We start from the raw sequence: 13,123 nt of genomic DNA on the forward strand, positions 1-13,123 counted from the left end.
TAATCTTACAGTGCATTACGCTACCTTTGGCTAGTCGAACGAATCACTGTCAACAAGATGTTACGATTGGAAGGGAATTCCCCAGATCCTTTCCCCACAATGTTCATTCATTGAAAATCGTCTCACATGTAGTCAGTCGCTTCTTCACGTGCGATATTATCATTTGGGTGTTTATTGCTGTTAAGATTGACCAAACTTCTTTGTCTGCACAAATCGCGTGCCCTTTAGGAACCAAAATGACAGTGTACTGGCTTAGATATCCTAATAGAAGAGATTAACGATGACGTTCAGCTTCGCTATCATTTGTATATATTTTTAGTGGTAAAATAAATCGGCGGAGCCTTCATCTTTGGTATCTTGTTTTCTCTTTTTTTGGCTTTTTGTATATCTGTGTTTTAGGAAAAAAGAATCAGTGTATTGTATATTGAATGGTACCATTCTTTTTATACTGGTTCATTGTTTATCTGATCTCTCTTTGTACTTAAAAAAAGTATTAGCGGATCGCAGGCTCCACGATGAGCTCGTTTCCCACAAGAGTGGTTGCACTCTATCCTTATAGAAGCAGCTTCTCCGATGACTTGGAATTTGATCCAGGCCAAGTTATCGACGTCGTCAGTAATCTGGACGGCGACTGGTATACCGGAACATATGTGGACTCGGACGGTAACAGGAAAATTGGCTCCTTTCCAAAGGACTTTACCGAGCCAGCAGAGGATGCTGTGTTTGTAGAACGTGCTAGCGAAATGGCTCTTCATCAACCTACGCCAACTAGTGCTGTTCATTCTCGCAACTCTTCCTTAGGTTATGCTCCTTCTATTACACGTAGCATCAAGTCGATTTCCAACAATACAGAGCATCTTGGTGCCGATACAGAATCATATCTTTCAGCTAATGACTTTATTGACAGTACAAGTGAAGCACTTACGAAGATAGTTGATGTGGATACATTGAGTGCGCCATTCGGTAACGACAGCAACTCGCGTCCACATTCTTTAAAAAATGTGGAAAAATTGCATACATTCTCAGCTCCATATACCATATCTGAAGAGACGCCATCTTGCTCCACTGAGAACGACTCGCTACCACTTACCGCTACTCACACTATTACTGGTGGTGAGGATGCTGCTACCGGTGCTGCTGTAACCAACACCACCACTACCCACATTACTACTTCCACCAACACGTCTACCGTCATCCCCTCTAACCCAAATTCAGTTTTTCTTGTCGATTGTACTCATTCACAGTGCCCAACTGATTTACCAAACATCGCAACTACCCAACACTCTTTAAGGTATCTTGATAACGCATCTGCATCCGCAATAACCGTTTTGGAACGCACTCATCCCGCAGCTTCTTCCACCATGGCTACTGAGTCCTCCCATCAATCTCCGTCTGCGGACTCACAGGCAGAAGAATTATCAAAGAGCCAGCGAGTTGCAAAGGATGACGATCCTTTTGTTGTTTCCAATACTGCGAATTCCGATGAGCCAGCTTCAAGCTCAAAGCCCGCTAAACCCCTTACTGATTTGAATCGAGCCTTTTCTCAGCGCCTTAACTTGGATCCTCAAAAGCCCGGTAAATCACAGGGCGAAATCAGTGAGCAGGAGGAAGATGAATATGACGATGCTGAGTCAGATGAGATGCACAGTCCCTATAGCACTCACGAACCCGAATCTGAACCTGAAGACCAGGATGAACCATCGGAAAAGGATGATGAGAATAAAGATGTAGAGGAAGAACAAGAACAAGAGCAGGAGGAAGAACAAATTGATCCCGAAGAAGCTAAACGAATTGCCCTACGCGAACGAATGGCAAAAATGAGTGGAGGTATTGGTATGCATGTTTTTGGATTGCCTGGTCTAGCTGCACCTATTGGACGGAAAAACACTTTGAGGAGAACTCCTGCCAAATCCTCCGAGGAAGCAAAGAGCACCACTAATGACTCTTCTCCACCAAAAGACTCTTCTTCCACTTCTACTCAACCTACTGAACAATCGAATGCTCAGCAGGCTCCGTCACCGAAGGAGGAGGAGCGTCCACTTCCTTCCGAACCTTCTCAAAACCAACCAGCAGAATACCGTGATACTCCTGATACCCCCCGGAATATAATGCCTTTACCAGGCCTTATGTCTGCCGACCAACCAATAAAGGTCACTGAGCCTTCCAACGATGCAGATAAAGCTATTGTTGCTGAGGGTCCCAATAATGAGGAAGAGACTAAGGGACCAGTAATCCCAGAAACTCAGGAAACTTCCGAACAGCAAGTTCATAAAACTCCTTCTCCGGAGAAGCAAAAAGTGCTTTCTCCTCCTCCAATTATTACTAACTTTGATAAGGAAACACTTGCCTCTAATGAAGCACACGAAGCGGTACCCCAAAAGCCTTCTGCTCCACAAGTCACTCGTCTCATGGCTCCACAAGATAGCTCTTCAGTGGTAACTCCTTCCCCAACTTCTTTGCTGGATCCTGCTCGTGCTGTTCGTAAAGTAATTGATGGAATTGATCCCCCGAAAGAAGCTGGTGCCGGTGCTACAGCTGATGTAGAATCGGCTGCTAACTCACCAATTACGCCTCCTCGCACCTGGCATTCGCCCGATTTTACCTCCAAGTCGTTTGAACCCATAGAGCGCAAACTTCCCAGTCGCATTTCTGAGGTCACTGAGGACAGTATTGACGAGGATAAGCAGAATGAAGTTGACCCTTCCACCAGTGCGCGTGCTCTTCCTCCGCCTGGCTTACGGTTTGGTAAAGTCGACACTTTAGCCAGTCTTGCACATGATGATTTAGATGATTTACCAGCAGTTCCACGTATATTTAGCCCACCTCCTTTGCCAAAGACGCCCTCTGGCGAATTTGGAGATAATGAATTTATGTTCCCAAAAAAGTCAAATCGTGTTCGTGGTCACCAGTCCAGACCTTCAACTGGTTCCCAACTTCGAAATGTTGTTCCTGTTTCTATTGTAACTTCTGGTGGTCGCCCCGCTTTACCCGACGAAATGGCCTCGCCTAGCTCTTCTATCGGTCATCCTTTACCATCTCCTCCTCCAGCGGATTTTAATAGTTTAAATGTGGATTTTTACGAACCTCATAGCTATCTTGAATCTCCTGCTCCCGAACCTCAACCTTCTTATGAGGAAGAAAGTTTTAATGCTACGGTAATACATGCTCCAACTCCTAGTACTGCTACTTTTCAAGGTCATCCTACCATATCAAATGTTGCTACTCCACCTTTGAAGCAAGATGTTACCGAAAGCAAAGCTTCTCCTGTTGCTGATGCCTCAGCAACACATCAATCTAGTACAGGGTTAACTCAAGAAATTACTCAATTAGGCTCAAATATGAGATTACCCACCAAGTTGACACGTCCATCAAACGATGGACGCAAAGCTTCTGGACCAAGGCCTGCTGCTCCTCCCTCTATTCCTCCACCTTTACCAGTAAGCAATATACTATCTTCGCCGACTTCTGAACCTCCAAAGGATCATCCACCCTCGGCGCCTTTGTCGAAACCAGTATCAACTTCACCTGCTGCTCCGCTAGCCAGGGTACCTCCAGTTCCTAAACTTTCGTCTAAAGCACCTCCGGTGCCATTGCCTTCAGCTGATGCTCCACCAATCCCAGTACCTTCTACTGCCCCTCCTGTACCCATACCCACTAGTACTCCACCAGTACCGAAATCTTCTTCTGGAGCTCCATCAGCACCACCACCAGTACCAGCACCTTCATCTGAAATTCCATCAATTCCAGCTCCGTCTGGAGCTCCACCGGTGCCAGCACCTTCTGGAATTCCACCAGTGCCAAAGCCTTCGGTCGCAGCCCCACCGGTACCAAAGCCTTCAGTTGCAGTTCCACCGGTGCCAGCGCCTTCAGGAGCTCCACCAGTTCCAAAGCCTTCAGTTGCAGCTCCACCAGTGCCAGTACCTTCGGGAGCTCCACCAGTTCCAAAGCCTTCAGTTGCAGCTCCACCAGTGCCAGCGCCTTCAGGAGCTCCACCAGTTCCAAAGCCTTCAGTTGCAGCTCCACCAGTGCCAGCACCTTCTTCTGGAATTCCACCAGTACCAAAGCCTGCTGCGGGTGTCCCACCGGTGCCTCCACCAAGTGAAGCTCCACCGGTACCAAAGCCTTCTGTGGGTGTTCCTCCAGTCCCCCCACCATCTACAGCTCCACCGGTGCCGACACCTTCCGCTGGGCTTCCACCAGTACCAGTTCCTACTGCAAAGGCTCCTCCAGTACCTGCACCTTCTTCTGAAGCCCCTTCAGTTTCGACACCAAGATCTTCGGTTCCGTCGCCACACTCGAATGCCTCACCTTCTCCAACTTCTTCTTCTATGGCTTCTGCTGCTCCAGCACGTACTTCAGTTTCAAGGTCGAAATCTAAAGCTGAAAGGCATGAAACATCGACAAGCAGTCGTAAGTCTTCAAAGTCTGGAGAACACCATCATCATCACAATGAAGGACATGCTGATTCATCTTCTACTCGTACGTCATTAGCGCATCAAGACAGTCGTAAATCTCTTCATCGACATCTTTCGCGCTCTTCGAGTAGAGCTAGTAAGAAACCTTCTATTGTCTCTACTACTGGACCTTTTAACGAAAGCTTTTCTGCAAAGCCGGTTGAGCCTTGCGCTTCTGAGAAATGGTGGCTGAATTCTACTGCTGTTCCTAAATCCGTAGTGCAGATGAATGACTCTGTTCTATATATGATAAAAGAAGGAATTACAGGGCAAGATAAAAAATACAAGTCTGTACACATACTGTTCCCTGACTACAGCCAAACAGTCTTGACAGCTACATTCAACCCACATAACCAAAATATTACACAATTATCTCAACTTCAACTAGCTCCACCAGCACAGCCTTCAAAAGCTAGATTAGATGAGGAATATGCTTGTTATGGCTCTACAATTTTGAAAAAAGCCCGAGCTTACCAAGGTAGCATGGTTGGTGATGGTTCTGCATTCACTTTTGTTAATTCCGTTATGTCGATACTGGCGCATAATCTCGAACCTATAAACAAACAGACTTTTGGAGGTGTGATTTACAAGAATGTTGGAAATGTTACTGTGCAACAAATTGGTGAGATTCGCCCAGGTGATATAGTTACATTTGATAAGGCTAAATTTAGTGGACAAAAAGGTACTCTTCGTTCAAAATACTCTCTTGAAGTTGGTAAGCCCATGCATTATGGTATCATATCAGAGTGGGATGTTTCGAAACTGAAGATTAGGGTGTTGGAACAAGGCAGAGAGTCCAAGAAGGTTTCAGTTGCAAGCTACAAATTCGGTGATTTAAAGAGTGGAGAAGTTACTGTGTGGCGTGTAATGCGTCGATCTTGGCTTGGTTGGAATTAATGGTAATTATTTTACTATGGTTTTAAGTTCTTATCATTTTATCACAAATAACTCAAACTTCCTAAAGAGCAGCACTCATTTTTTTAAATTGTTCAATTGCGAAGCAGATTTGAATAGTCCTTAATGATCGTCTGTCAGTATATTCTTTCACTGATATATCTTTGACGATTGGGATTATTTATATCATTTTTTGACGACACGCCCTATGTTTTTAGAAGACTTATATCTCGTGGAAGTTGTTTGCTGAATTATATTCACATATATACCAAAGATTGGGCTATGTGATTCAACTTTTGAAATATATATACACATCTACAGTCATTTTTATAGTATATGCTAATAATCAGTTATATCTAATTAAACAGTTGAAATGCACAATTAACAATGTATGGTAAAAGGATAAGATTTTGTAAGTTATTGAACTGTACTTAAAGACAATTTCGGAAAAAAAAAATCCTTTACAAAATTCTAACTCTTTTTTCAAACGCTTGCGCTTATATAATCAACAAAAAACATTTATTTCGAGGTGAAACCGAAAATAACGGTTAACTGAAATATATACCTAGTCAAGATTAACGAGAGTGACTTTCACTAACACCCAGAGAACAAGGATGTAACATTGCAAACCAAACAAACTTCTTAGAAAACACATTCAGTTCAAGTGTTATGACTGTTCACCAAAATGAACAACCGTCAAGTGCAAAACGCAGTTTAGGGTAAACTAGTAAATAGGGAAACAAATGGAAAGTGTAAGAGTCATTTGAAGCAATAGACCCATTATTGGTACAAGAATTTGATGCCACACAAAGAGAAGTAAGAATAAATAGATTGAAAGATTTTTTAAAGGAGAATCGTATGTCGTTAAGATTATTGCTAGTGGTAGATTGTACTGTGGGATAACAACAGAATATAGGAGACTTAAACGAACCTTCTTAATAATAAAAATGATAGGTTGTTAAATGCAACTTAAAATCGAGTAAACCATAAGGAGATAGCATAAATGCACATGATCATAAAGTCCTCTACGAATTAGAGAGGTTATCTTTCTCTGAGGAATTAGCTTCATTATTTGAGGTTTGAGAGGGAGCCATAAAAAATTTCATAATACCCCGTTGATAGGATACGGGAGCATCGAGAGATGAATCTCTTTTGGCTACCAATTGAATATCTCTGTTAAAAAACGATTCAACCTCCGAGTCTTCCGAGGGATAGGCAAGATGTGTTTCTAACTCGGGACCGGAAAAGGGAACTAGTCGGAGTCGACCATTTTTATAGACTGTATAAGAAATGCGCTGTTCCTGGGAAAAGAGGGGAGATGACCGATTTCTATTAAAGACAACTGTTCGAGGTAGCCTCAGAATCAAGCCCCCTAAACCGTAGTATGCAGTAGAGGCATCTGAACTAATTATATGGGCCGTAAGTCGACGTCGAATATTGGAACAATTTGATTCACAATTAGGTGTTACTCGAGAATTAATTAAAGGAACATTACTGTATTGAATACCGCCAGAAACTCCGTAACGGCGAAAGTTATCATTTTCGTCGGATTGTTTAGAAGGAGAAAATACCTTATTTATGTCACGCGTATCTTTCAACCCCGTTTCTTTCAATAATTCTTGCAACAAAGCAACTTCAGAAGGATCTCGTACAAATCCAGCATCAAACCAATTGCGAACTAGACGAACAAATTTAGCGCTTGATTGAAAATCTGCTTGCTTGTATAAGGAATCTTGCTGCCGCACACATATGTATCTTGTCTTTATTTTTGGAAGAGTCCTTTTCAGTCCCCAATCACCACGAGCTCTACTATTTTTTTTTGAAGTTATGGATTGCAATCGAGGAAACCGAAGGTGTGATGTTGAATAATTGGATTCTGGAAGACATTTTGGAGAAGCCATTGCCCTCGAGCCACGGAGAATTTGTGCAAAACTCATATTTTTACAAAAATTCAAGATTTATATTGGGACTTGGCTTCTATGAGGAGAACGGTGGCTGTACGGTAGTAAGCACTGAGCGCTGTCAGTATCTAACATTGACTCCGGTAAGTTAGGGTAGGGTTTAAATGTAAAATCAAAAAGCACAACGCAATATTAGTAGTACTAACTAATAATTTAGTCTAATATAAACAAAATAAAAAAAATAAATTCAATTATTAACAAGAAGGTATTAAAGTTCGCAAAGCGTGATATGAATCAATCTCTGGTCCATCAGCATATATATCTAAATTTACATGTTGACACAGTAGCATTTTCAATAAGATTAAAGCGCCAACTGAAAGAAATATGTTAGTAGAAGTAATGTGAATAATCTATTTAAGTTTGCAAGCAATCCCTTTTCATTTGATCATAAAAAAAATGAGAGTGTTATCTTACAAACTACTAAGCGACCAATCTATACGGGATTGCTTCACCGTCCAACAAAAAATGCAAAGTATATCTATACTTACCCTTGTCAAGTACTTCTCCAGAGCAAACTCCGCCTTCAAATTTTGAACTCGTAATACATCCGGGACAACCTTCACGAACTTTGCAATCGCAACTCTCAATTCGCTCAATGGCCATTGTAATTAATTCATCAGTATGTTCATATGCCTTGTTGCATAAACCAGCACCAGATGAATCACCACAATTATCATAGAAAATGAGTCGGGAAGGACGTCTTCGCTCGCTTTTAGCCTCTTTATACTCCTTTTCACCCGCTTTACATTCTGTTCGAATATCGTTACCGCTGTTACTAATAAAAATTGGCATCAACGAAAGTAAAGCATGTTGGGCAGCATGTATACTAGCGGCTCCATTTATTTTTTTTAATGACAAAACCTCAATGATATGCCAAGGTACATCTATCCAGAAACCTCGACTATCAATTTCAACAGGATGATCGGTAATATCTACCACGTCCAGAATATCTTTCTGCTTGTTAACTTTGAAATACCCAAATACATGTAATGTTGCTTTAACAGCCCCAAAATAAATGTTTGTACTTCCATGCATAGTCTTCTTCATTAAGCTGCGAACAGGATCAACATCTGTGAAATCTCTTTGCAATGTTGACCATTCAACATCAACTTGATGAGCAGTAATAATTCTCTTGTTAATATTTAGGAGCCTAATGATAAACGTTTTTCCTTGATAAACATAAACTGCACCTTCGTAAGCAGTTAATGCAACACGAAAAGGTTCGAGGAGTTCTAGAATAACATTCTTATCATTTGTGACATCGACGAGAGTAAACATGTCTTCACTAACGCTTCGTATCCGTACCTGCGAGGCAGGAAAAGGAAGATATTTTGGATGAGGCCGATAACTCTCTTCAACCATTTCTAAATTTGCTTCGCAAATGTCTTGAATTTGATTTCCAAAAAACTTTTCGTCGCTCCTTATGTTAATGGGAAGCTCATATGCAGCACACTGAAGATGACTCGCTAGTAATACCTCATTTGTCAAGTCTAAAGTGAGTTCAGCATTTGGTTGAGTGTGAATCAAAATAGGATGCTTTAAATAAAACTGATCAACGGGAAATGTCTCAACTATATATACTGCTAAGGAAGACTTATTCCTTCTACCAGCACGACCAAATTGCTGGCGCAAGTTAGACAAAGAATATGGAAATCCTATGGTTATAACGGCATCCAGTGATCCTATATCAATACCTAGCTCTAAAGCATTCGTCGCAATAATCCCATATAATTTCCCGTTAAACATTTCACTCTCTATCTTCCTGCGTTCCTGAACCGTATACCCAGCCCTATACGATTGAATCTTAGATAAAAGATCTCCTTTTTGTTTGGTTTTTAATTCCTGCCTCACTAGTCTCATTAACGACTCACAGGTTTTTCGAACACGACAGAAAACAATTGTACGCACCCGCTTTTCGGCAAATTTAATAAGCAGTTTCGAGGCTTCAGAGATTGCGCTTTTCTTTCCATCATCAGGATGCTTGGGGTCGACATAAGGTGGATTCCACATTACAAATTTTTTTGAACCAGAAGGAGAAGAAGTATAGTTAATTAGTTTTATATTATCTACTCCAAAAATTTTTTTCATATGTTGTAAAGGATCCTCAATAGTAGCCGAGCATGATACAAATCGATATTGACTATTTCCAAAGTACTCAGCAATACGGCGCATCCTTCTTAGAACAAAAGCAACGTGAACGCCAAATATTCCATTGTACACATGAGCTTCATCCAGGACGAAAAGTTTCAGGTTTTTAAAGAAATAATACCAACGATTAGCATTGGGAAGAATCGTTTGATGTAACATATCCGGATTCGTAAAGATTATATTTGCAGATCTAATAATACTTTCTCTAGACTCAAGTGGTGTATCCCCATCGAAGGTGTCCACTCGAATATTCTTAAGCGTCGGCATATAGCTAAGTATATCGATTAACGACTTCTTCTGATCTTGGGCTAAAGATTTAGTAGGGAATACAAAAAATGCCGTAGATTGATTATCTTCTAACAAACTTTGTAAAATTGGAATTTGGTAAATCAAAGACTTTCCACTAGATGTAGAAGTTGACACTATAACATGAAATCCGTTCCAAAGGTGGTTGATAGCGTCTGCCTGATGTTTGTATGTCTTTTCGATGTTTCTAGATGTATAAAGAGCATTTATAAGCTCTTGAGACAAAGGTCGAGACAACGCTCCATATTGTGCTTCAACAGCAGGATAAGTATGTAAAGCTTCTTGGACTATTTGCCCTTCGTAAGAAGATTCAGAAGCTATTTCATTTAAAAGTTCTTCAATTGAGCACGCTTTAGTATTTAAATTGCAGTTTTCTATTGAATCATTAGGAATACTCGGTGAATCAGGAGGAACCGGCTGGTTTTTCCGGGATTGAGTTAATAGCTGTTGCGTTGGGTCAAGTTCTGTCAATTGACATTTTTTTATATATTCTTTAATCCCTTGAAGGAACTTTTGGTTTCGTAACTCTATGGCTTTCTTCAAATTATTAAAATCCAGCTTTTGCCTCTGGATATTAGCCTTCATTGTTGGGCCTTCACGTCTCCTTCGTTTGGAACTTCTCTCTTGCGTTTCTAAAAGCTCAATAACCAAAACATATTCAGAACTCTGTGAGACCGTTGAACCAGTGTACAACTCAGGGTTTAGATCAGTGTAAACATTTTTATTGATTTCTAATGCAAGGCTAGCAAGTGATTTATAATTTAATTCAATTATTTGAGGACATATTTCTCTTAGCTGAGATAAATCGCCGATTGTCAACTCCTTTTTCAAACTTTGCTTAACACTCGAATTGAGAAGGGGAAAAGTGATTGTAAGAGAATTTCTCAAATAAAGAAAAGTGTATGTAGTATTAATTACCTTGAATAAATTAAAAAGATTGTCAAATATGGATGGAATAGGCTGATTAGCTTGAATAGTTCCAAGTTGTGGTTTTTTTTTGGGATTATCTGCTTTCAGAGGGAGCTTCCCTTCATTAATATATTTTTTAAATTCAAATTTATCATCCTGATCATTAGATTCTTCCTTTTTAATAGGAGTTTGAGACATTACCCCTTCACCATTAAAGTATGGGCTAAGTGCAAAGGTATTGAAATACAATGATTTCCATTATAACGTGGTAAATGAACAATTAGTGAAGGATCACTTATATAATTATTTAGTATCAGTTTTTAAATTTTTAATTTCTTCATCCTCTTTTAACTCTATAGGTAGCTTATAAAACTTTGTTCCCTTGATAGAATCGGGTAAATACTGAGTAGGTTAACAAATTGAAAAGAATATTTTTTATTACCTCTTGCATTACTAATCCGTCTTTATAATCCGGATTGTATTTATATCCTTTATGGTATCCTAATTGCTTCATCAAATTTGTAGGAGCATTTCGAATATGCATGGGAATTTCAGCCCTGCCAGCATCGGGATGAGAAGACAAAAAACTTTTTACAGCATTATATGATCTGTAAACGTCAACTGATTTTGGAGCTAATGCTAAGGCGACGGCGCAATGAGCTAGAATTACATCGGCTTCAGGCATGCCAACTTGTTGAACAGCAGTAAATGTACTGGATGCTAGAGGTAGCATAGAATTATCTGCTATTCCAATGTCTTCGCTTGCTATTCTAACCATTCTTCGTGCCACATACAGTGGATCTTCTCCAGACTCGAGCATTCTACCCAGATAGTATAAAGTTGCATCGACATCAGAACCCCTTACTGATTTATGGAAGGCAGAAATTGTATCATAATGAACATCACCTACTCTGTCGTAAAGTGCAGAAGATCTGACTAGCTTGTCCTTAATATCTTCGAGTGACAGGGGTCCTTGTCTTAGCATTCCAATAGACATTTCTAAAGCATTTAAGGCCATTCTAGCATCTCCGTCTGTAATAGCAGATATGTAATCAATAATAGATGTTTCAACGTTGGGCATAGAAGATCCTAGTCGCTCACTTTCCAGTAAGCAAGCATGGTTTAATATTTTCTTAACATTATCACGCGTTAGTTTCTTAAGCACAAAAACGGGGCATCTGCTAATGAGAGCAGAATTTAGTCGGAAAGAAGGATTTCTACAATGTTAATCATGGTGGAAAACATTAGTGTTTAAACATACTCAGTTGTTGCGCCGATCCTAATTCAAAGGTTAGCATTTGTGATATTAGAATGCATCACTTACAGAGTAACTAGACCCTTTTCAACCATTGGCACTAGTCATGGTTAATTGAAGAGATAAAAAAATATCAAACTTACAAAATATATCCTGTTGCGCACGGTTGAAACGATGTACTTCGTCCAAGAAAATAATAGTCTTTCTTCCTGTCAAGGTGAGATAATTTTGTGAGTCTTCAAAGATTTTACGACAATCAGCAACAGTCGTCGAAGTCGCAGAAATTTCTATGAACCTTGATTTTGTTGTAACGGCAATTAGTCTAGCAAGCGTAGTCTTTCCAGTTCCAGCACTACCCCATAAAATCATGGAATTGCACCTATCTTGTTCAATCAGATTACGAATGATGCCTCGCTCACCAACCAGCTCTTCCTGACCAACATATTCATCTAGTGATTTGGGTCTTGCTCGTTCCGCCAGTGGTCGTGTATCCCGTCTTGTAAGTTTAGTTTTCTTTGTAGGGCTGGGTTCAGGCTCTATAAATTTTGTAGCGCTCTGGTGAGATGAGACATTTGTTTCTAAATGATGTTTATAGCGTTCCTTTTTAAAAAAGGGTGAAACAGGTTTCGAAGGGCCTGATGAGTCCGAATAATGTGAATCAAGGTGTGGATTAATGTCATTCATCGTAACTGTTTTCGCGCAAACAGGACATTGAACATGATCTGGTCCTGACATTCTGATTTACATAGATAAAAGTATGTGGTACGAAAGGTAAACAGATAAATCTGGAATGAAACAATAACACATACAAATGAGCGACCTTTGGCAAGAAAGTTTACAAAAAAAAGTAACGTTTAAGGAATTTTGATCATCAAAATTGCTTGTTGTTTATGACACTCTCAACAGCAATATAACAGAGCTGAACGGCATCGATTGTACAAAACCGTGAACCAAGTCGTCGCGTGTAGTTAGGGAATTATACGATGAAGTAAGAGGTTATAATAATATCAAAGTATTTGTTTAAGCTAAAAATATTACTTACAAGAAAAAGTTAGATTTTAAATTCATATGTGTTATTATAGTTGACAGTTTTTATACGCAATTTCACCGCCTAAATGATAAGATATTAAAAAAAAAACAATAGAAATGATGAGTCTATGGAAGATAATAAAATGTCTAAAAACCAAAATGATGTT

At 39.9% G+C, this 13,123-nt stretch overlaps 4 protein-coding genes and 10 long non-coding RNA genes across 14 annotated transcripts; 6 read left to right on the forward strand and 8 right to left on the reverse strand.

The window, feature by feature from the left end:
- Window positions 1-336: 336 nt before the first annotated feature.
- Window positions 337-5,733, forward strand: bbc1 (SH3 domain-containing protein). The gene has a single exon (NM_001019875.3). It carries the CDS (start codon window positions 516-518, stop codon window positions 5,349-5,351), a length of 4,836 nt encoding a protein of 1,611 aa, NP_594446.1. The 5' UTR covers window positions 337-515; the 3' UTR covers window positions 5,352-5,733.
- Window positions 1,836-2,188, reverse strand: SPOM_SPNCRNA.3833. Its single transcript, NR_193196.1, has one exon. It is a non-coding gene; the product is annotated as a non-coding RNA (long non-coding RNA).
- Window positions 2,390-2,961, reverse strand: SPOM_SPNCRNA.3834. The gene has a single exon (NR_193197.1). It is a non-coding gene; the product is annotated as a non-coding RNA (long non-coding RNA).
- On the reverse strand, window positions 3,378-4,512 carry SPOM_SPNCRNA.3835. The gene has a single exon (NR_193198.1). It is a non-coding gene; the product is annotated as a non-coding RNA (long non-coding RNA).
- On the reverse strand, window positions 4,617-5,014 carry SPOM_SPNCRNA.3836. Its single transcript, NR_193199.1, has one exon. It is a non-coding gene; the product is annotated as a non-coding RNA (long non-coding RNA).
- On the reverse strand, window positions 5,166-5,612 carry SPOM_SPNCRNA.3837. The gene has a single exon (NR_193200.1). It is a non-coding gene; the product is annotated as a non-coding RNA (long non-coding RNA).
- Window positions 5,659-7,347, reverse strand: mrp51 (mitochondrial 37S ribosomal protein bS1m). The gene has a single exon (NM_001019876.3). The coding sequence runs from the start codon at window positions 7,283-7,285 to the stop codon at window positions 6,374-6,376; it is 912 nt and encodes a 303-aa protein (NP_594447.2). The 5' UTR covers window positions 7,286-7,347; the 3' UTR covers window positions 5,659-6,373.
- On the forward strand, window positions 5,855-6,235 carry SPOM_SPNCRNA.3838. The gene has a single exon (NR_193201.1). It is a non-coding gene; the product is annotated as a non-coding RNA (long non-coding RNA).
- Window positions 6,668-6,892, forward strand: SPOM_SPNCRNA.3839. The gene has a single exon (NR_193202.1). It is a non-coding gene; the product is annotated as a non-coding RNA (long non-coding RNA).
- A 14-nt stretch (window positions 7,348-7,361) lies between the features above and the next one.
- hrq1 (RecQ type DNA helicase Hrq1) lies at window positions 7,362-10,903 on the reverse strand. Its single transcript, NM_001019877.3, has 2 exons — window positions 7,798-10,903; window positions 7,362-7,622 (listed from the first exon to the last, which is right to left on the reverse strand). Exons 1-2 carry the CDS (start codon window positions 10,868-10,870, stop codon window positions 7,504-7,506), a joined length of 3,192 nt encoding a protein of 1,063 aa, NP_594448.2. The 5' UTR covers window positions 10,871-10,903; the 3' UTR covers window positions 7,362-7,503.
- Window positions 7,486-10,937, forward strand: SPOM_SPNCRNA.3840. Its single transcript, NR_193203.1, has one exon. It is a non-coding gene; the product is annotated as a non-coding RNA (long non-coding RNA).
- mgs1 (DNA replication ATPase) lies at window positions 10,884-12,897 on the reverse strand. Its single transcript, NM_001019878.4, has 5 exons — window positions 12,071-12,897; window positions 11,997-12,027; window positions 11,934-11,951; window positions 11,115-11,889; window positions 10,884-11,074 (listed from the first exon to the last, which is right to left on the reverse strand). Exons 1-5 carry the CDS (start codon window positions 12,660-12,662, stop codon window positions 10,976-10,978), a joined length of 1,515 nt encoding a protein of 504 aa, NP_594449.2. The 5' UTR covers window positions 12,663-12,897; the 3' UTR covers window positions 10,884-10,975.
- On the forward strand, window positions 11,158-11,625 carry SPOM_SPNCRNA.3841. The gene has a single exon (NR_193204.1). It is a non-coding gene; the product is annotated as a non-coding RNA (long non-coding RNA).
- On the forward strand, window positions 12,267-12,941 carry SPOM_SPNCRNA.3842. The gene has a single exon (NR_193205.1). It is a non-coding gene; the product is annotated as a non-coding RNA (long non-coding RNA).
- The last annotated feature ends 182 nt before the right edge of the window (window positions 12,942-13,123 follow it).

Source organism: Schizosaccharomyces pombe (assembly GCF_000002945.2).
Source record: "Schizosaccharomyces pombe strain 972h- genome assembly, chromosome: I".
Classification (NCBI taxonomy): Eukaryota; Fungi; Ascomycota; class Schizosaccharomycetes; order Schizosaccharomycetales; family Schizosaccharomycetaceae; genus Schizosaccharomyces; species Schizosaccharomyces pombe.

Excerpts from the sequence above, each read along its gene's own strand:
- bbc1 (NM_001019875.3), top strand. The coding sequence starts at position 516 with ATGAGCTCGTTTCCCACAAGAGTGGTTGCACTCTATCCTTATAGAAGC.
- mrp51 (NM_001019876.3), bottom strand. The coding sequence starts at position 7,285 with ATGAGTTTTGCACAAATTCTCCGTGGCTCGAGGGCAATGGCTTCTCCA.
- hrq1 (NM_001019877.3), bottom strand. The coding sequence starts at position 10,870 with ATGTCTCAAACTCCTATTAAAAAGGAAGAATCTAATGATCAGGATGAT. Across the intron at positions 7,623-7,797 it reads TGGAGAAGTACTTGACAAGG|TTGGCGCTTTAATCTTATTG; the intron begins GTAAGTATAGAT and ends TATTTCTTTCAG.
- mgs1 (NM_001019878.4), bottom strand. The coding sequence starts at position 12,662 with ATGTCAGGACCAGATCATGTTCAATGTCCTGTTTGCGCGAAAACAGTT. Across the intron at positions 12,028-12,070 it reads TGCGCAACAGGATATATTTT|TGCCAATGGTTGAAAAGGGT; the intron begins GTAAGTTTGATA and ends AACCATGACTAG. Across the intron at positions 11,075-11,114 it reads ACGGATTAGTAATGCAAGAG|TATTTACCCGATTCTATCAA; the intron begins GTAATAAAAAAT and ends TAACCTACTCAG.